At 45.4% G+C, this 23,436-nt stretch overlaps 1 protein-coding gene across 21 annotated transcripts in view; it reads left to right on the plus strand.

The window, feature by feature from the left end:
• DNM1 (dynamin 1) overlaps positions 1 to 9,181 on the plus strand; it is a 214,887-nt gene extending 205,706 nt beyond the window's left edge. For 9 of the 21 annotated variants that reach the window (XR_013221219.1, XM_077284430.1, XM_077284435.1 and 6 more), the window contains one exon: positions 5,882 to 6,306. Coding sequence is in view for 12 of the 21 variants with exons in the window: in XM_077284430.1 (XP_077140545.1) it covers positions 5,882 to 5,951 (70 nt within the window). In the remaining 9 variants the exon portion in view is untranslated. Of the gene's footprint in view, positions 1 to 5,881 lie in introns of all 21 variants that reach the window. The other 12 variants (XR_013221217.1, XM_077284438.1, XM_077284427.1 and 9 more) reach the window with 3 other exon arrangements.
• The last annotated feature ends 14,255 nt before the right edge of the window (positions 9,182 to 23,436 follow it).

A 23,436-nucleotide genomic window follows, 5' to 3' on the forward strand; every position in this document is an offset into this window, starting at 1 on the left:
GGAGAATAGAGCAGTGATCACACATGCGCACTACCTCTCCTATATAGACCCATAGAGGAGAATAGGGCAATGATCACACATGCACACTACTGCTGCTATATAGACCCATAGAGGAGAATAGGGCAATGATCACACATGCACACTACTGCTGCTATATAGACCCATAGAGGAGAATAGGACAATGATCACACATGCACACTACCACTCCTATATAGACCCATAGAGGAGAATAGGGCAGTGATCATACATGTACACTACTGCTCTTATATAGACCCATAGAGAAGAATAGAGCAGTGATCACACATGTGCACTACCTCTCCTATATAGACCCATAGAGGAGAATAGGGCAATGATCACACATGCACACTACTGCTGCTATATAGACCCATAGAGCAGAATAAAGCAATGATCAAACATGCGCCCAGCGCTCCTATATAGACCAATAGAGGAGAATAAAGCAATGATCAAACATGCACACTACTGCTCCTATATAGACCCATAGAGGAGAATAGAGCAGTGAACAAACACGCGCACTATTGCTCCTATATAGACCCATAGAGGAGAGTAGGGCAATGATCACACATGCGCACTACTGCTCCTATATAGACCCATAGAGGAGAATAGAGCAGTGAACACACATGCGCACTAGCGCTCCTATATAGACCCATAGAGGAGAATAGGACAATGATCACACATGCACACTACCACTCCTATATAGACCCATAGAGGAGAATAGGGCAGTGATCACACATGTACACTACCTCTCCTATATAGACCCATAGAGGAGAATAGGGCAATGATCACACATGCACACTACTGCTGCTATATAGACCCATAGAGGAGAATAGGGCAATGATCACACATGCACACTACTGCTCTTATATAGACCCATAGAGGAGAATAGGGCAGTGATCATACATGTACACTACTGCTCTTATATAGACCCATAGAGGAGAATAGAGCAGTGATCACACATGCGCACTACCTCTCCTATATAGACCCATAGAGGAGAATAGGGCAATGATCACACATGCACACTACTGCTGCTATATAGACCCATAGAGGAGAATAGGACAATGATCACACATGCACACTACCACTCCTATATAGACCCATAGAGGAGAATAGGGCAGTGATCATACATGTACACTACTGCTCTTATATAGACCCATAGAGAAGAATAGAGCAGTGATCACACATGTGCACTACCTCTCCTATATAGACCCATAGAGGAGAATAGGGCAATGATCACACATGCACACTACTGCTGCTATATAGACCCATAGAGCAGAATAAAGCAATGATCAAACATGCGCCCAGCGCTCCTATATAGACCAATAGAGGAGAATAAAGCAATGATCAAACATGCACACTACTGCTCCTATATAGACCCATAGAGGAGAATAGAGCAGTGAACAAACACGCGCACTATTGCTCCTATATAGACCCATAGAGGAGAGTAGGGCAATGATCACACATGCGCACTACTGCTCCTATATAGACCCATAGAGGAGAATAGAGCAGTGAACACACATGCGCACTAGCGCTCCTATATAGACCCATAGAGGAGAATAGAGTAGTGATCACACATGTGCACTACCGCTCCTATGTAGACCCATAGAGGAGAATAGGGCAGTGATCACACATGCGCACTACCGCTCCTATATAGACCCATAGAGGAGAATAGGGCAATGATCACACATGTACACTATTGCTCTTATGTAAACCCATAGAGGAGAATAGGACAGTGATCACACATGTACACTACCACTCCTATATAGAACTATAGAGGAGAATAAGGCAATCATCACACATTCAGACTACTGCTCCTATATAGACCCATAGAGGAGAATAGAGCACTGATCACACATGTACACTACTGCTCCTATATAGACCCATAGAGGAGAATAGAGCACTGATCACACATGTACACTACTGCTCCTATATAGACCCATAGAGGAGAATAGTGCCGTGATCACATATGCACACTACTGCTCCTATATAGACTCATAGAGGAGAATAGGGCAATGGTCACACATGCACACTACCACTCCTATATAGACCCATAGAGGAGAATAGAGCAGTGATCACACATGCACACTACTGCTCCTATATAGAACCATAGAGGAGAATAGTGCAGTGATCACACATGTACACTACTGCTGCTATATAGACCCATAGAGGAGAGTAGGGCAATGATCACACATGCACACTACTGATCCTATTACAGTGGGGGGAAAAAATATTTAGTCAGCCACCAATTGTGCAAGTTCTCCCACTTAAAATGATGAGAGAGGCCTGTAATTGTAATCGTAGGTAGACAACAACTATGAGAGTCAAAATGAGAAAACAAATCCAGAAAATCACCTTGTCTGATTTGGCAAGATTTATTTTGCATATTATGGAGGAAAATAAATATTTGGTCACCTAAAAACATGCAAGATTTCTGGCTCTCACAGACCTGTAGCTTCTTCTTTAAGAGGCTCCTCTGTCCTTCACTCATTTCCGGTAGTAATGGCGCCTGTTTGATCTTGTTATCAGTATAAAATACACCTGTCCGCAACCTCAAACAGTCACACTCCAAACTCCACTATGCTGAAGACCAAAGAGCTGTTGAAGGACACCAGAAACAAAATTGTAGCCCTGCACCAGGCTGGGAAGACTGAATCTGCAATAGGCAAGCAGCTTGGTGTGATGAAATCAACTGTGGGAGCAATAATAAGGAAATTGAAGACATACAAGATCACTGATAATCTCCCTTGATCTGGGGCTCCACGCAAGATCTCACCCCGTGGGGTCAAAATGATCACAAGAACGGTGAGCAAAAATCCCAGAACTACACGGGAGGACCTAGTAAATGACCTGCATAGAGCTGGGACTACCGTAACAAACGCTACCATCAGTAACACACTATGCAGCCAGGGACTCAGATCCTGCAGTGTCAGACGTGTCCCCCTGCTTAAGCCAGTACATGTCCGGGCCCATCTGAAGTTTACTAGAGAGCATTTGGATTATCCACAAGAGTATTGGGGGAATGTCATATGGTCTGATGAAACCAAAGTAGAACTGTTTGGTAGAAACAAAACTCGTCGTGTTTGGAGGAGACATAATGTTGAGTTGCATCCGAAGAACACCATACCTACTGTGAAGCATGGGGGTGGCAACATCATGCTTTGGGGCTGTTTCTCTGCAAAGGGACCAGGATGACTGATCAATGTACATAAAAGAATGAATGGAGCCATGTATCGTGATATTTTGAGTGCAAACCTCCTTCCATCAGCAATGGCACTGAAGATGAAACGTGGATGGGTCTTTTAGCATGAGAATCATCCCAAGCACACTGCCAGGGCAACAAAGTGGCTTCTTAAGAAGGTCCTGGAGTGGCCTAGCAAGTCTCCAGATCTCAAACCCATAGAAAACCTTTGGAGGGAGTTGAAAGTCCGTGTTGCCCAGCGACAGGCCCAAAATATCACTGCTCTAGAAGAGATCTGCATGGAGGACTGGGCCAACATACCACCAACAGTGTGTGCCAACATTGTGAAGACTTGCAGAAAACGTTTGACCTCTGTCATTGTCAATAAAGGATATATAACAAAATATTGAGATTAACTTTTATTAATGACTAAATACTTATTTTCCACCATAATTTGCAAAATAAATCTTGCCAAATCAGACAAGGTGATTTTCTGGATTTGTTTTCTCATTTTGACTTTCATAGTTGTGGTCTACCTATGATGTCAATTACAGGCCTCTCTCATCTTTTTAAGTAGGAGAACGTGCACAATTGGTGGCTGACTAAATACTTTTTTCCCTACTGTATACATGGAAAAGAATAGAACAGTGGTCACACCTTCTACAGTTACTACATAGACCATTGTTCTCATTTACTGCAACCTAAAAATGAAAGTAATTTGAACACAAAGTTAATTAGAAAGTTGCAGAACTTTGGAAATTGGTGATATTTTTGATGTAGTCAACACCCAACATTTAGAACTGCAAGTGTAGCCAACAGTAAGTGCTACATACAGCTGTGAATTCTAAGGTTATTTTCCAAGATTATGAACCCCCATATATGTGGACCACCAGTCTGTGTGACTTTTTGATGGACCATCCAAGTCTTCTTTTTAGGTGTTACTTGGAGACGCTGCGTAAACCCCAGAAAACCCCAGTAGACACCTCATTATATCCAAGTGTTCTTCCTCTTGGAAGCTTGTTGTCTCTTCTTCTGTATCTCCATCATGTCGGTTTCCACATACAACCACCTTTTGGAGGCCACTGATAAAGGAGACCTTAGTTTGTGCTTTTGTCCTGATGCCCCCTCTAGCGCTGTTTACACAAGCCCCTCTATTAGGACTTCCATGGCCAGCGCTAGTAATAATTGAGGTCCTGCTTTGTGTAAATAGCCCCACTCCACCATTTACCAATGAGATAAGCGTCGTACCCACTGATGTCTCTTCTGCTCGTCCTTGTTCTCTGTCTCTTCCACTCTCACCTGATGACGACTCTGTTGCTTCCTCACATCTTCACTTTGCATTCACCGTCCTTATACCTCACCGCCATCTCCTTTTTCATTGTTGTCTGGTAATGCCGTGCCCTGCTTGTTGTCCAAAAATTAACTGTGCCTGGCAACTCGGACCAATTGTCACTTCCTGTCACCTCACACACTCATCAAACCCGATTCCTCACATTATTCCTACGTAGCAATCACAACCCACTGCCGAAATGTGAATTACTGTTGCCCTTTCATCCCGCCATCAATGGAGTCATGTATAAAAACTAGCGGAGAGAATATCAATGGTGACCAATCAGATACGAGCTTACATTTTGAAACCTTCGCTTTGAAAATGACAGTTGCAATCTGATTGGTTATTGTCGAGAACTCCGCTATTTTTTCATTCACGACCTCGATTAATTCAGCTTCTCGTGTATCCGCCTTTTCCAAATCATACCGCATGTCCTTGGCGTATAAGTAATAATTGTGATTTTGTGATCTTGCTGTGTTTGCTCTCTGTTTCACACGCACAGTCAGCCCTCCTAAACCTGACATGGACAGAGCATGGAGGACATTGGAGAAATTAATGTATGGCATAAAATATAAAATATGGGAAGCATTGAAAGGAAGATCAGACACCAAAATCTCAATTTTTTAGGTGTTTTTCCAAGATTTTTTTTATCAATGAAGCTTATGAAAAACATATAATATGTGTAGCAATATGGACCTCAAATTCAAATTTTGGGGCCTACTACTCCATAATGATGCCTTTTATTTTAATTCCCCAAGGTCGCTGCTAAGGATCCATATTGCCACACACAACTAGGCCTCGTTTATCTGCACAGTCCTTATTGCTCATAGCGACCAATCACAGCGTAGCTTTCATGCTACTCCAGCAGTTTCATAAATGAAAGGCAAGCTCTGATTGGTTGCTATGGACTGCAAGTTCAGTTCTCAAAAAATGGAGGCCCATAGCAACCAGTTCACATTTCATTAATCAATACTGTCAAGTGGGAATTATATGTGTCCTTAGCAACCAATGTCTACGTGTCATTTCTCCAATATACTTTCTGTATATAATGGAGGCCAATTTAGCGGGACAGTTTTTAACAGGAGAAATGTCTATTTTTCCTGACAAATTTGACAGAATGTGAGAAATGTAAGCAGATCCTATTGGTTGCTAAGGGCAACATTGACACTTTTTCAATGCCTGGCAGCCATTTTGACTCCAACTAATGCTTCTTTATTATACATGTTCTTTTGTACTGGCGTAGAAATGGCGATTTATTCCCGCCGGCAGGGGATTCTGGGCTGACTGTCTCATGTCATGGATGATGCTAATCACGCTCTGTGTTCTCTTTGTCTGTTCTTGTTTTTATTTTCATTCAGCAGGAAGGCTCCCGCATCACCTACACGACCCACCATTATCCGACCTGCCGACCCGTCCCTCTTAGATTAAAAAATGGAGGCCTGGCTGCCGAACACAGCTTTCTCCCCATCCCTGCTCCCAACCCCCCATCTCACCTATTCCAGGCATGGTGAAAATGTTATATCCCCCTCGACCAATGGTTCAGTGTCACTATGTATTGTATTGTACAGATGTGTGGTATCGTCCCTTTGCAGCGCCATACTGTGATGTTTAAGCACCTGGTTGATATATAGATATATATATTTTTTTCTTGCTTTTTTCCCACCCGCTATGCCACTACACATCCCTCTGCCTGCTTATAGGAATGATCTCATTGTGTCTCCGTTGTACGATTTTTATTTTTATTTTTTTAATTTTCTTTTGTATTAAAATGATGTCAATCAAATTAGAGTGATATAATTAGTAGCCATTGCTGGTCACAGACAAGGCTCCTCAGTCTTCCCCTACCCCCATCTTCCCCTCTTCCAGCCCGCCATTGCTCATAGTGATGCCTTTTGTTCATGTTTGGTGTGGTTCTGCTGCCCTCTTGTGGTCCAGTTCTATTCTACATCCACTTCCTTTTGGTTTTGTGAATTCTTCATTTCCATTCAATAAAGAAGAGCGCGGTACAGGGCTGGGAGGGGATCGTTGCTGATTATATTAATTAAAGGTTATGCAATTAGATGAGTTTTTTTATATATATAATTTTTTCTTTATTTCGCAGGGTATGACTTTTGAACAGTAGACAGGAGTGCAAAAAATATATTTTAAAAGGGCTAATTCACCTATGGCTTTATAAAGGTTGGGATAGTTTTATAACAAAAAAAAATCTGAAATAGTGTATTTCCCCATTACTGGTACAGTCTACCTGTATGGAATGTATCCTTAGGAGACCTAAATAGGCCAAGGTACACTATCCCTTTAATTCATCCATATATACCCTGCTGCTTAAAACCTTCCAATAGTAAATGGGAAAGAAAATAATGTGCATTGAAGCCGTAGTCTGGAGACAGTGTAATAGAGACGCGTTTAGTTGGTGTAGACCCAGCTCATTTTATTTTATTTTTCTTGTAAAGTGTCGCTGTTCTAAAAACATTCCGTAGAGGTTTCTTTTTATCCTCTCCATTCCTGAGATATGGCTCCTTCTTCCCTATATATAAATCAAGTTTTGTTAGCCAAGTGGGCGTGGTCATTGACTATGTCCGATTGCCAAAAAATCTTCATTTGTACACAGAAAAGAGAGGAGCCATATCTGAGGAACAGGAGGTGCAGGAACAAAAGAAAACCAATGTCGGATTCAGAAGAACAGTGGAGTTTACACCAGCTAAGAAATTCCATATTTTTATGGCAGGTCTTCATGTGCCCTATACAGCAGGATTAGTGCCCCTGTAATTATAACATGCACACATTCGTTTTCAAGATGACTGTACTCATGTCGGGGTACTTTGATTACCCAGGCCTGCTGTAGATGGGTAGCAGGTTGTGGTCCTGAAGACCAGAGCTGTAATGGTCCTTACCAGTTCTGCTACAAGTGTTAGTACATATTATTAAAAATAAAAAAGGGAAAGGAAAGCACTAGAATGTTTACAGAGCGCCACCTCCTGGCTGCTGCTAGGTAGAGAGCCACATTTACTGGCTTCTAGTCATTGGGACTGCAGGCTACCCATAGCACTTGGCTGCTGTCCCAACATTTCCCATTTGCTGGCCTGTTGGCTTTTGGATGGAGCCCTATCCTAGGTGATATGACTAAGAATTGTAGAGAGCTCCTCACATCCTGGCTGCTGATTCTAGGTCATGTAGAGAGCGCCCCCTCCTGGCTGCTGATTCTAGGTCATGTAGAGAGCGCCACCTCCTGGCTGCTGATTCTACATCATGTAGAGAGCGCCCCCTCCTGGCTCTTCATTCTAGGTCACGTAGAGAGCGCCACCTCCTGCCTGCTGATTCTAGGTCATGTAGAGAGCGCCACCTCCTGGCTGCTGATTCTAGGTCCCGTAGAGAGCGCCACCTCCTGGCTGCTGATTCTAGGTCACATAGAGAGCGCCACCTCCTGGCTGCTGATTCTAGGTCACGTAGAGAGCGCCACCTCCTGGCTGCTGATTCTACATCATGTAGAGAGCGCCACCTCCTGGCTGCTGATTCTAGGTCATGTAGAGAGCGCTATCTCCTGGCTGCTGATTCTACATCATGTAGAGAGCGCCACCTCCTGGCTGCTGATTCTAGGTCCCATTGAGAGCGCTACCTCCTGGCTGCTGATTCTAGGTCACATAGAGAGCGCCACCTCCTGGCTGCTGATTCTAAGTCACGTAGAGAGCGCCATCTCCTGGCTGCTGATTCTACATCATGTAGAGAGCACCACCTCCTGGCTGCTGATTGTAGGTCACGTAGAGAGCGCCACCTCCTGGCTGCTGATTCTAGGTCCCGTAGAGAGCGCCACCTCCTGGCTGCTGATTCTAGGTCTTGTAGAGAGCGCCACCTCCTGGCTGCTGATTCTAAGTCACATAGAGAGCGCCACCTCCTGGCTGCTGATTCTAGGTCACGTAGAGAGTGCCATCTCCTGGCCGCTGATACTAGGACTTGTAGAGAGCGCCACCTCCTGGCCACAGATACTAGGACTTGTAGAGAGCGCCACCTCCTGGCCACTGATACCAGGTCTTGTAGCGAGCGCCACCTTCTGGCTGCTGTATATAAATACACTAAACACCTCCTTTGTTTTCAATGCCTGTGACTGACTTTTTTCTTTCCTGCTCTTTCTCCCCTTTTCTTTCTTCCTGTGATCAGAGCCACCCGAGTTAGCCCATCGAGGCCAGAGAGTCCTAAGCCTCACTATGACCTGTAAGCCTCCCTGGGCTTAGCCGTTGCCTGCTTCCTAGCTGTTCTGTCTTGGAGTGTGTGACACTTCCCACACTGTCTGTCCTGTTGTACAATGGTCGTGCTACACACTTATCAATGGTGATTATTACTATCTCCTCTTCTGTTCTATTGCTGCACTTATGTCTGTGGTAGTGGCATATCCTGATATAAATATACTATAAATAATTCTAAATATATATATATGAGATCTTCAAGATGCGTAAGCCGGTGTGCTTCCATGGGAATGTCAGTCTTTAGTAGGACACAAATCGTGGGGAAATGATCAGACGTTGGTCAGTTGGCAGCTGGATCTGTTGCAATGCATGTAAAAGGATCATCCATTTGGGGAAGAAGTTCTTGGTGCTGGTGTGTAGCTGTGATACCCGTCAGAGCGTTGAATAAAATATGTTTCTGTAAAAAAAAAAAAAAAAGTTTCTCGTCTCATAATTGACTTATGTGTGTTCATGAAGATTCATTGACCGATTGAGGGGAGTCGGTCAGGTCGCTGCTGTATACACCATGTAGTGGCCATACTTGGGTACTGCAGCTTAGCGCCCATTCATTTCAAACTGATAGTTTTGTCAGTATCACACTCCCATCAATCTGATATAGATAAACTATAGATCAGTCTTAGACAACCCCTTTAAATGTAATGTGTCATCAGAAAATTACTTATTTAAATCAGGTTCTTGCGTTACATGTAGAGTACAGGCCAAACGTTTGGACACATCTTCTCATTTAAAGATTTTTCTGTATTTTCTTGACTATGAAAATTGTACATTCGCACTGAAGGCATCAAAACTATGAATTAACACATGTGGAATTATATACTTAACAAAAAAGCGTGAAACAACTGAAATTATGTCTTATATTCTAGGTTCTTCAAAGTAGCCACCTTTTGCTTTGATGACTGCTTTACACACTCTTGGCATTCTCTTGATGAGCTTCAAGAGGTAGTCACCGGGAATGGTCTTCACTTCACAGGTGTGCCCTGTCAGGTTTAATAAGTGGGATGTCTTGCCTTATAAATGGGGTTGGGACCATCAGTTGTGTTGAGCAGAAGTCTGGTGGATACACAGCTGATAGTCCTACTGAATAGACTGTTAGAATTTGTATTATGGCAAGAAAAAAGCAGCTAAGTAAACAAAAACGAGTGGCCATCATTACTTTAAGAAATGAAGGTCAGTCAGTCCGAAAAATTGGGAAAGCTTTGAAAGTGTCCCCAAGTGCAGTGGCAAAAACCATCAAGCGCTACAAAGAAACTGGCTCACATGAGGACCTCCCCAGGAAAGGAAGACCAAGAGTCACCTCTGCTTCTGAGGATAAGTTTATCCAAGTCACCAGCCTCAGAAATCGCAGGTTAACAGCAGCTCAGATTAGAGACCAGGTCAATGCCACACAGAGTTCTAGCAGCAGACATATCTCTACAACAACTGTTAAGAGGAGACTTTGTGCAGCAGGCCTTCATGGTAAAATAGCTGCTAGGAAACCACTGCTAAGGACAGGCAACAAGCAGAAGAGACTTGTTTGGGCTAAAGAACACAAGGAATGGACATTATACCAGTGGAAATATGTGCTTTGGTCTGAGGTGTCCACATTTAGGATCTTTGGTTCCAACCACCGTGTCTTTGTGTGACTTAGAAAAGGTGAACGGATGGACTCTACATGCCTGGTTCCCACCGTGAAGCATGGAGGAGGAGGTGTGATGGTGTGGGGGTGCTTTGCTGGTGACACTGTTGGGGATTTATTCAAAATTGAAGGCATACTGAACCAGCATGGCTACCACAGCATCTTGCAGCGGCATGCTATTCCATCCGGTTTGCGTTTAGTTGGACCATCATTTATTTTTCAACAGGACAATGACCCCAAACACACCTCCAGTCTGTGTAAGGCCTATTTGACCAAGAAGGAGAGTGATGGGGTGCTACGCCAGATGACCTGGCCTCCACAGTCACCAGACCTGAACCCAATCGAGATGGTTTGGGGTGAGCTGGACCGCAGAGTGAAGGCAAAAGGGCCAACAAGTGATAAGCATCTCTGGGAACTCCTTCAAGATTGTTGGAAGACCATTCCCGGTGACTACCTCTTGAAGCTCATCAAGAGAATGCCAAGAGTGTGCAAAGCAGTCATCAAAGCAAAAGGTGGCTACTTTGAAGAACCTAGAATATAAGACATAATTTCAGTTGTTTCACACTTTTTTGTTAAGTATATAATTCCACATGTGTTAATTCATAGTTTTGATGCCTTCAGTGTGAATGTACAATTTTCATAGTCATGAAAATACAGAAAAATCTTTAAATGAGAAGGTGTGTCCAAACTTTTGGTCTGTACTGTACATTGAAAAAAAAAAGTTGACATTTTTTTTTCTTGATTTTTATTAAAAGAAAAAAAAAATAGTAATCTTGCATATTTTTTTTACATTTGCCACTGAGGCTTTTTCTTTAGACTTCCTTTCCTTTTAGGAGGAATTTTCACCAGTTCGTTATCACCAGAGGCAGGATTGCAACGACAGGTAATACCTCTGATAACACAGGATCTGCCAATAACAATAGGTGATGTCACAGCTCACCTCCTCTCCCTCTCTTCAGTGACCATTGCACACACTCACTAGATGCTCCAATACAAAAGATGAGGTCTGGATCTGTTCATTGCTGTTAATGTACATGCGAATATCCGGACTAGTGTAAAAATTGAAAGTTTTTTTTTTTTTTAAATAGAGAGTGTGGGGTTATTGCCAAAATAAAAACTTAAAATATTTAACACAAAACCTTATTTAAACATTAGGTGATATACTGATGATACACTATTATGTATGGGGGCCATAAAGGGAATGTAAGGTTGAGCTTTTGGATTTTAGCGGGCAGGACCGGATGATCATCTTATAAGGGCCAGCACTTCGCCAGAAGAATTTTTTCATTGGTAGAAGGGTGGGGCATGCTAAATTTGAATGCTCGATCTTTTTTTTTTTTTTTTCTCAATGGAGATAAGCAGCCACTTTAGAAATGTGACAGCGGCGTACTCCTCTCTCTCCAATGAGAAGACATGGAGGAAGTTCTTCACCGCTCCTTTCACTGTCTGCGGGACTGCCGGACATAGCCAGGTGCAGTCTGCAGCAACCCAGCGGTCAGTAAGCCATTACTGTCATGATCTCTGCAGGCAGAGATCATAGCAAGCCTATAGAGGGACAAGCTCTCGGAAGATGGAACTATACTGACCATGAACTAAGCCTGCCGCGCAACTAGAAATAGCCAGGTAGCATTTCCTATTTATCGCTAGATGCCCAGCTCTGGCCTAAGACCTAAATAGCTAGCAGAGGGAAATATAAGACCTGGCTCACCTCTAGAGAAATATTCCAAAGAAGACAGTAGCCCCCCACATATAATGACGGTGAGTTCAGATGAAACAACAAACGCAGCAGGAAAATAGTCTTAGCAAATTTGAGGTCCGCTTACTAGATAGCAGAAGACAGATAGTATGCTTTCATGGTCAGCAGAAAAACACTAACAAAAACACCATCCAGAGATTACCTTAAACTCTGGCATTAACTCATAACGCCAGAGTAGCAATCCCTGATCAACGAGAGCTTTCCAGACACAGCAACAAAACTTCAGCTGTGAACTGGAACAAATAGGCAAAACAAAACATGGACCAAAGTCCAACTTATCTAGTAGTTGTCTAGAAGCAGGAACAAGCACTGAGAGGCATCAGATAACATTGTTGACCGGCAAGAAACCACCAGAGAAATGAGCTTAAATAGCGACACCCACTACTGATGGAAACAGGTGAAACAGGAAAGAGGATGACAAGTCCAATTCCACAAGCGGCCACCGGGGGAGCCCAGAATCCAAATTCACAACAGTACCCCCCCCTCAAGGAGGGGGCACCGAACCCTCACCAGATCCACCAGGGCGACCAGGATGAGCCCTATGGAAAGCACGAACAAGATCAGAAGCATGAACATCAGATGCATTGACCCAAGAATTATCCTCCTGGCCGTAACCCTTCCAGTTGACCAGATACTGGAGTCTCCGTCTGGAAACACGAGAGTCCAAAATTCTCTCCACAACATACTCCAACTCACCCTCAACCAACACCGGAGCAGGAGGCTCAACTGAAGGTACAACAGGTACCTCATACCTGCGCAATAACGACCGATGAAAAACGTTATGAATGGAAAAGGACGCAGGGAGGTCCAAACGGAAAGAAACAGGATTAAGAATCTCCAATATTCTATAAGGGCCGATGAACCGAGGTTTAAACTTAGGAGAAGAGACCCTCATAGGGACAAAACGAGAAGACAACCACACCAAATCTCCAACACAAAGCCGAGAACCAACACGACGATGACGGTTGGCAAAACGCTGAGTCTTCTCCTGGGACAACTTCAAATTGTCCATAACCTGCCCCCAGATGTGATGCAATCTCTCCACCACCGCATCCACTCCAGGACAATCCGAGGATTCCACCTGACCGGAGGAAAATCGAGGGTGAAACCCCGAATTACAGAAAAACGGGGACACCAAGGTGGAAGAGCTGGCCCGATTATTGAGGGCGAACTCTGCCAATGGCAAAAAAGCAACCCAATCATCCTGGTCGGCAGAGACAAAACACCTCAGATATGTCTCCAGGGTCTGATTAGTCCGCTCGGTCTGGCCATTAGTCTGAGGGTGAAAAGCAGATGAAAAAGACAAATCTATGCCCATCCTAGCACAGAATGCCCGCCAAAATCTAGACACAAATTGGGTACCTCTGTCAGAAACGATATTCTCAGGAATACCGTGCAATCGGACAACATTCTGAAAAAACAGAGGAACCAACTCAGAAGAAGAAGGCAACTTGGGCAGAGGAACCAAATGGACCATTTTAGAGAAACGGTCACAGACCACCCAGATGACAGACATCTTCTGGGAAACAGGCAGATCTGAAATAAAATCCATCGAGATGTGTGTCCAAGGCCTCTTAGGAATAGGCAAGGGCAACAGCAGTCCGCTAGCCCGAGAACTACAAGACTTGGCCCGAGCACAAATGTCACATGACTGCACAAAGACTCGCACATCTCGTGACAGGGAAGGCCACCAGAAGGATCTTGCCACCAAATCCCTGGTACCAAAAATTCCGGGATGACCTGCCAATGCAGAAGAATGTACCTCAGAGATGACTCTACTGGTCCAATCATCCGGAACAAACAGTCTATCAGGCGGACAACGATCCGGTCTATCCGCCTGAAACTCTTGCAAGGACCGCCGCAGATCAGGAGAAACGGCCGACAAAATTACTCCCTCCCTAAGGATACCTGTGGGTTCAGAATTACCAGGAGAGTCCGGGTCAAAACTCCTAGAAAGGGCATCAGCCTTAACATTCTTAGAACCCGGTAGGTATGACACCACAAAATTAAAGCGAGAAAAAAATAAAGACCAGCGCGCCTGTCTAGGATTCAGGCGCCTGGCAGTCTCAAGATAAATCAAATTTTTGTGGTCAGTCAATACCACCACCTGATGCCTAGCCCCCTCGAGCCAATGGCGCCACTCCTCAAACGCCCACTTCATGGCCAAAAGCTCCCGATTCCCAACATCATAATTCCGCTCTGCGGGCGAAAATTTGCGAGAAAAGAAGGCACAAGGCCTAATGACGGAACAGTCGGAACCTTTCTGCGACAACACTGCCCCAGCTCCGATCTCCGAAGCGTCAACCTCAACCTGAAAAGGCAGATTCACATCAGGCTGACGCAACACAGGGGCAGAGGCAAAACGGTGCTTAAGCTCCTGAAAGGCCTCTACAGCATGAGGGGACCAATTAGCAACATCAGCGCCTTGTCTGGTCAAATCAGTCAGTGGTTTAACGACATCCGAAAAACCAGCAATAAATCGGCGGTAAAAGTTGGCAAAGCCCAAAAATCTCTGAAGACCCTTAAGAGAGGAGGGCTGAGTCCAGTCACAAATAGCTTGCACCTTGACGGGGTCCATCTCAATGGAAGAGGGGGAAAAAATATACCCCAAAAAGGAAATTTTCTGGACCCCAAAAACGCACTTAGACCCCTTCACACATAAAGAATTAGACCGCAGAACCTGAAAAACTCTCCTGACCTGCTGGACATGAGAGTCCCAGTCATCAGAAAAAACCAGAATATCATCCAGATATATTATCATAAATTTATCCAGAAAATCGCGGAAAATATCATGCATAAAAGACTGGAAAACTGAAGGGGCATTAGAAAGACCAAAAGGCATGACCAAATACTCAAAGTGGCCCTCGGGCGTATTAAATGCGGTCTTCCACTCATCCCCCTGCCTGATCCGCACCAAATTATACGCCCCACGAAGATCAATTTTAGAGAACCACTTAGCCCCCTCTATACGAGCAAACAAATCAGTAAGCAATGGCAATGGGTATTGATACTTAACAGTGATCTTATTCAGAAGCCGATAATCAATACATGGTCTCAAAGAGCCGTCTTTTTTTGAGACAAAGAAAAACCCAGCTCCCAAGGGAGAAGAAGATGGACGAATATGTCCCTTTTCCAAAGACTCCTTTATATATTCCCGCATAGCAGCATGTTCCGGCACAGACAGATTAAACAAACGACCCTTTGGATATTTACAACCCGGTATCAAGTCTATGGCACAATCGCACTCACGGTGCGGAGGTAACGACCCAAACTTGGGTTCGTCAAAGACGTCTTGATAATCAGAGAGGAACTCAGGGACTTCAGAGGGAATGGACGAAGAAATAGAAACCAAAGGTAAGTCCCCATGAATACCCTTACATCCCCAGCTCAACACAGACATTGCTCTCCAGTCCAAAACTGGATTGTGAGACTGCAACCATGGCAATCCCAGTACCAAATCGTCATGTAAATTATACAGCACCAGGAAACGAATAATCTCCTGGTGATCCGGATTGATACGCATGGTTACTTGTGTCCAGTATTGTGGTTTATTATTAGCCAATGGGGTGGAGTCAATCCCCTTCAGAGGAATAAGAGTCTCCAAAGGCTCTAAATCAAAACCACAACGATTGGCAAAGGACCAATCCATAAGACTCAGAGCGGCGCCAGAGTCAACATAGGCGTCCGTGGCAATGGATGACAAAGAGCAAATCAGGGTTACAGACAAAATAAACTTAGACTGAATGGTGCCAATGGAAACAGACTTATCAAGCTTCTTTGTACGCCTAGAGCATGCTGATATAACATGAGTAGAATCCCCACAATAGAAACACAATCCATTCTTCCGTCTAAAATTCTGTCGCTCGCTCCTGGACAGAATTCTATCACACTGCATACTTTCTGGCGTCTTTTCCATAGACACCGCCAGATGGTGCACCGGTTTGCGCTCCCGCAGACGCCTATCAATCTGAATAGCCATTGTCATGGACTCATTCAGACCTGCAGGCACAGGGAACCCCACCATAACATCCTTAACGGCATCAGAGAGACCTTCTCTGAAAGTCGCCGCCAAGGCGCACTCATTCCACTGAGTAAGCACAGACCATTTACGGAATTTTTGGCAGTAAACCTCAGCTTCGTCTTGCCCCTGAGATAGTGCCATCAAAGTTTTTTCTGCCTGAAGTTCCAAATGAGGTTCCTCATAAAGCAAGCCCAAGGCCAGAAAAAACGCATCCACATCGCGCAACGCAGGATCCCCTGCTGGCAATGAGAAGGCCCAATCTTGAGGGTCACCCCTGAGCAAGGAAATCACAATCCTAACCTGCAGAGCAGGGTCTCCAGCTGAACGAGACTTCAGGGACAAATAAAGCTTACAATTATTTCGGAAATTCTGGAAGCTAGCTCTATTCCCTGTGAAGAACTCCGGCAAAGGAATTCTCGGCTCAGATACCGGAGCATGTACCACAAAATCTTGTAAATTTTGTACTTTCGTGATGAGATTATTCAAACCCGCAGTTACACTCTGAAGATCCATTATTGTCAGGTGCACACAGAGCCATACAGAGATTAGGAGGAGAGAGAGAAAAAAGACTGCAGCAAGGCAGACTGGAGGAAAAAAAAAAAAAAAAAAAAAAAAAAATTCCAGCAGACTTCTTATAACTCTCCTCTCTAAACCTGGGTCTTTAACACTTTACTGGCCGGTCAAACTGTCATGATCTCTGCAGGCAGAGATCATAGCAAGCCTATAGAGGGACAAGCTCTCGGAAGATGGAACTATACTGACCATGAACTAAGCCTGCCGCGCAACTAGAAATAGCCAGGTAGCATTTCCTATTTATCGCTAGATGCCCAGCTCTGGCCTAAGACCTAAATAGCTAGCAGAGGGAAATATAAGACCTGGCTCACCTCTAGAGAAATATTCCAAAGAAGACAGTAGCCCCCCACATATAATGACGGTGAGTTCAGATGAAACAACAAACGCAGCAGGAAAATAGTCTTAGCAAATTTGAGGTCCGCTTACTAGATAGCAGAAGACAGATAGTATGCTTTCATGGTCAGCAGAAAAACACTAACAAAAACACCATCCAGAGATTACCTTAAACTCTGGCATTAACTCATAACGCCAGAGTAGCAATCCCTGATCAACGAGAGCTTTCCAGACACAGCAACAAAACTTCAGCTGTGAACTGGAACAAATAGGCAAAACAAAACATGGACCAAAGTCCAACTTATCTAGTAGTTGTCTAGAAGCAGGAACAAGCACTGAGAGGCATCAGATAACATTGTTGACCGGCAAGAAACCACCAGAGAAATGAGCTTAAATAGCGACACCCACTACTGATGGAAACAGGTGAAACAGGAAAGAGGATGACAAGTCCAATTCCACAAGCGGCCACCGGGGGAGCCCAGAATCCAAATTCACAACACATTACCTGTCCTATGGATGGAGTTTGGCATAACCCATTTATGCCATGGACGCTTCGGGCCAGAGACACCAAGCCTTAGAAAAGTCACAGAACTAATTTGCTGTTCTGCAATTTTGGTGTAAAAAACATTTTAAAAAATCACAGACGTTGCAAGAGATATTCACATCACACAACCAGCCCTAAACTAAAGGGAATGGACAGGGTTACAAAAACATGGCTGCCTTCTCCCAGGAAAAAAAATGACACCACATACCCGCAAGTTAGTTGTGGTATTACAGCTCGTAATTGGACCTAAGCTGCAATACCTCACACAACCCATAGACAGGGGTGGCGCTGTTCATGATATGAAGGAAGCTTTTGTAATGTTTCACAGAGTGATACATTCTGCTCGCACAACACAGGAAGGATTTTTGGTTGCATCTGTAAACAGTCCTGCCCCCATGATGGTTCCCCGCTGGACTAGTTAGCATTTACACTTAGAGGCCAGTGTAATTTTGCATTTTTAGATGGTTTGTGTCGGACTACTCTGATGTGGATTGGAGACCCCCGGCCCCTCTTTGTCAGGCCGCCATGAGAAGTTTACAGCATGAAGACGGGCACAAGTGTAGGTCACGTTATTTTACTGTGGGGTAACAGTTGATAGAGACCATGGCAGCCCAAAATTGCTGCTGGCTGGCCTTACCACTAGAAGAAAAGGAGTCACAGTAGTCCCTACTCCTCTGTGACCTGCCAGTTATGGGAGTCAGCTTAGATCCCATCATCCCCCTCTCTAGCATTCCCTTCTTTATGTGTTTTACCTAAGTAGCTCCCCTCCACCCCTAGAGTGTGGCCCAACATGGCTGTCCATATTCCTGCTGCTGGTAGGCCAAAAGATGTTCATCCTAATAATACCTGAAGCAAGCCGGGACAAGGGCTAGGCACCCGCCTATGGCGCTAATATATCGGGGGGGGGGTTGTTGAGAAGCACACTTTACGGAGGAAAAAAAAAAGTGCAATGGCTGAATGCCTGCAGCAGCCCAGCATCTTCCTCCGGCCACAGACATTCAGCACAGTGACAGCCAGGGAGCGGGCACACGGGAGCAGTGTCAGTCACTGGCACCAATCATCCCTCTGTCCTGCGCCCCGGCCGTCGCTCCCTCCCTGCACTCAATTGTATTTGCATCATTGCACCATCCAGTGTTCCCTGCTGTACAGGAAGCAGGAGGAGATGGCGGCCGCAGTGTACAGGGACCGGGATCAGGCAAGTACAAGCCTTTCTTTAAATAGTTTGCCAATGAATGGGAGACATATGTGGGGCTGGTTGTGGGGGACATCATATTATATGAGACTGTAGGGAACATTATAGTGGGAGCTATGGGGACATCATACTATATAGGATATGTGATGGACATAATGTATATTGTGGGGATGTTGTGGATATCGCACTGTATGGACGGCTGTGGTCGTCATCATACCATGTAGGGGGACAGTGTGAGGAGGGGTTACAGTTTCAAAAGGACAACATGGTGGGCAGTATGAGGGAAAAGTGTGAAAAGTGTCAAATAATGGATATGCTGAGGGGCAGCTTGAAATGGCACAGTATGGAGAGAGGTTAGCATGGTGGGGCACAGTATGGAGAGAGGTTAGCATGGTGGGGCACAGTATAGAGGTTAGCATGGTGGGGCACAGTATGGAGAGAGGTTAGCATGGTGGGGGCACAGTTTGGAGAGAGGTTAGCATGGTGGAGGCACAGTATGGAGAGAGGTTAGCATGGTGGGGGCACAGTATGGAGAGAAGCTAGCATGGTGGGGGCACAGTATAGAGAGGTTAGCATGGTGGGGCACAGTATGGAGAGAGGTTAGCATGGTGGGGGCACAGTTTGGAGAGAGGTTAGCATGGTGGGGCACAGTATGGAGAGAGGTTAGCATGGTGGGGGCACAGTTTGGAGAGAGGTTAGCATGGTGGGGGCACAGTATAGAGAGGTTAACATGGTGGGGCACAGTATGGAGAAAGGTTAGCATGGTGGGGCACAGCATGGAGAGAGACTAGCATGGGGGCACAGTATAGAGAGGTTAGCATGGTGGGGGCACAGTATGGAGAGAGGTTAGCATGGTGGGGGCACAGTATAGAGAGGTTAGCATGGTGGGGCACAGTATGGAGAGAGGTTAGCATGGTGGGGGCACAGTTTGGAGAGAGGTTAGCATGGTGGGGGCACAGTATAGAGAGGTTAACATGGTGGGGCACAGTATGGAGAGAGGTTAGCATGGTGGGGCACAGCATGGAGAGAGGTTAGCATGGTTGGGGCAGAGTATAGAGAGAGGTTAGCATGGTGGGGCACAGTATGGAGAGAGGTTAGCATGGTAGGGGCACAGTATAGAGATGTTAGTGCAGCGCCCCAGAGTCCTGGTCGTTGCAGTACTGTGGCTCCGCCACTATGGGGAGCCATGGTGCGTTCGATGGCACTGAAGGAGTTCATCTGATCAGGTATCACAGACACCAATACATTTCACCGCAGGGCCTCCGGGGGGAGCTAAGGGTTCTATTCATTAGGCCACTCCCCACCATAGTGGGTAAACTGGGGGTCAGGCAGGAAGTTAGTAGAGAAAGCTGACTGGATTGAACGAAGCAACACCTAGTGGCAGAGGGTGTTGTGGAGTAAGAGACAGTAGGGTCTCTGTCAGGGGTGGGATCCTGACGGAGGCTTGGCAACGAGACAGAACGTAAAGGGACCGCGCCTTCTCCGGGTAGCGGCGGTGCCCAAGAAAGGACTAGAAGCGAGATAGATTGTGCTGAGTGAGAAACGAGATCAAGCGATAGGAGAATACCAGTAGGGGTCGTGCTGTAAGACCGGAGCAACATCCTACTGAGGCGCAATACCGGTGGCCGGAACGCCGAGGGAGTGGAATAGCATACAGCTTCAAGCCATACTCCAAACAGCGGCAGGGCAGTCAGTCTCAGGCGGGCTGCCTAACTCAAATCACCTATGAAGTCTTGGGGGGCAATTGCGGGAGAGGGGCGTCTCTAGGGTCCCGGAAGAACTCCAGGCCTACCTGACAAACGGGTGCCGTTCTAACCAGAAATAAGGAAGGGACGGAAGATTAGAAGAACATCATTTAATACAGTTGTGAGGGAACTTAAGAAACAGACACAACGGTTGTGGGGACTTTCCGTGAGCACAGCAGGGGAGGACCGCAACACATAGCGCTAGAAGGAAGGCACCGATTTCCACCTGTGAAGTGAACTCTGGAGGTGCCATTGGACCGGCCGGACTTGCGCAGCCTGGTGAACCGTATTCTGGACTGAGGACCCAGAGATCTTCAGTAAAGAGGTAAAGAGACTGCAACCTGGTGTCCTCGTTATTTACCGCGACCTGCACCCCACCACTGCACCGTTACAACACCACTATTTGCACCGGACGTCCCCCACTGACAGACAGGGCCACGGACCGGGTCTAGCCACCGTGACAACCCCAGGACTGAGACTCAGAGGCCCGGCTCCGGGTACCCCTCGGCCCTGTGGCGGTGTGGGGGCGCTCCATTAGCATGGTGGGGCACAGTATGGAGAGGTTAGCATGGTGGGGGCACAGTATGGAGAGAGGTTAGCATGGTGTGGGCACAGTATGGAGATATAAAAAGTGTAAGGAAAAGAGAGGGGGCAACCATGGTATAGGCCATGGTTTCTAAGGGCTGACATTGTGCCTGTTATATCGGATAATGGCAGACAGTGTGGTGGGTCTAGCTTATTAAAGAGGACAACATGGAGGTCATATACTATAGGATTATTTAGGTCATAATATGGACAGATATTAACATGCCCTCTGCATAAAAGTAACACTGATCTTTAAAGGGCACAGTGTGGGGATGTGCTGCAGAAGACCAGAGAAGAGAGAATCTGAAGAGATGTGGATGTGAGAAGTCATCATGGCGTCTGGATGAGATGAAAAGTCTCCGATGAGATCACCTATAAGGTCCCTGGATGTAAAGGTGTACTGTTGTTAATGGCTAGGTCTCATCTGTACTGTGGGTCCTGTATGGTCCGCAATCTGGTAATGACTAATAACAATGGTAAGGAGATGCTGGGAGTTATTGTTAAGGACATACTGAGAGTTGCAGGTTCAAGAGAAACAAATGGATATGGGTCTGACGTTGAAGGATTCAGCTCGTCAGTTATTAATAATGTGATGTCATAGACCGAAAGGAAAAGAGGAGAATTAGCCGGGTAAAATGAAAAAATTAGCAATTGTAAGTACCCAGTGCTATATAATATGATGACTGCAATATATTAAGAGGATAAAAACTTTGATGGAAGGAGGAAGAAGAAGAGGAGGAGTGTTTCTTTAAAATTAATCATATGTATCCGTATCCCTTTAGCTGTTTAGTTTCCATTAGGGCATCTGCCAAATGGTGGACACTTTCATTGAAACCAAACAGCCCCACTCGCTTTTGAACATCTGAACATCATCCCTAAAGTACATCACTTTTTTTTTTTTTGCTGAAAATGGGAAGTACTTTAGATGTCCCCTTACATTAGGCTCTGACCCGTTCATTTACTTGGGTGCTGACGGTTCAGCGGGGGCTTGGGGCACCGTCAGCTGCCTGAAGGGACCACTTTTTCCTCTAGAGACGTCCATCAGAAGACAGCATGGCGCGGTCTGACATCTTAGTTAAATAAAGAGACTCCAACTTGTTCCTCTGCTCCAAGTAGCCATTCACAGGACACTGTGGCTCGAGTGGTTAAAGGGGTGATCCGGTGATCAGTGCGGAATCCAGCGGTCAAACCCCAACCTATTGGTAGAATGGAAAACTTTTATCCCCATAAACTAGAGCAGCAGGTCGGATGCAGAGCGCTGCTGCACTCCTTCTCCATGAGACTGCCATAAATAGCTGCAAAAGAAAAAGAAGGAGCAGCATCCATTCCAGGTGAAAAATATTCACAAAGATCTTTATTCTGCCATCACAGGAATACAACGTTTCGGCCAAAATGGCCTTTGTCAAGTATACAATACATCACACGTGATTGTGTATTGTATACTTGACAAAGGCCATTTTGGCCGAAACGTTGTATTCCTGTGATGGCAGAATAAAGATCTTTGTGAATATTTTTCACCTGGAATAGATGCTGCTCCTTCTTTTTCTTTTGTGAGTATTGGTCCTGTTGGATCCTTGGACTTTGGAGCGTGCAACTTTCATCTGTGTGCTGTTGGTTGACTTTTTTTTATACAAGTGCCATAAATAGCTGAGCGCAGCAGCCAGGGGGTGGATTAAGGGTAGCCAGGGCCCCGGGCTGTTAAGACACTGTGGGCCCCACGGTCATGTGACGGGGTCATGTGATGAGGTAATGTGACGGGGTCATCATATACCTGAACCAGATTATTCCAGAAAAATAGTTGCTGTGTGAAACTATAACCTGTCAAACATCCATTGATCTAGTCAATTTACCCTTCATTTCAGTATATAGTATACAGTGTATAGTGTCAGTGTATAGGTAACACTGACTCACCAGTGACGTCTCTAGGTGAAGTCCTTCATCTTTCATCCAGCACAGACCGCCGTCACTTCAGCCAGCCAGGACTCGTCTCTGCAGGAAATAACAGTTATCTCGAGCTCCGCTTGCAGAACACATTACTTAATTTTTCCCAACTTCTACATTACACCACATAAAGAAAAAGAGGCGACATAGTCACTCTACACAGTAACAAGACCGCCACCCCATTTAAACCAGTGTCCTCAAAAAATAAAATAAATGCATGGCTGCAGTAATAATATCCCTTAATTAGCCCCTATGGTAATAATAATATCCCCCATCCTGACCCAGTGTATCTCATTCCTGGCTCCAGCCATATGTTCTCCCATCCTGCCCTCGTGAGTATCCATCCTGCCCCATATGATCTCCCCAT

The sequence above is a fragment of the Ranitomeya variabilis genome, chromosome 2 (assembly GCF_051348905.1).
Source record: "Ranitomeya variabilis isolate aRanVar5 chromosome 2, aRanVar5.hap1, whole genome shotgun sequence".
Lineage (NCBI taxonomy): Eukaryota > Metazoa > Chordata > Amphibia > Anura > Dendrobatidae > Ranitomeya > Ranitomeya variabilis.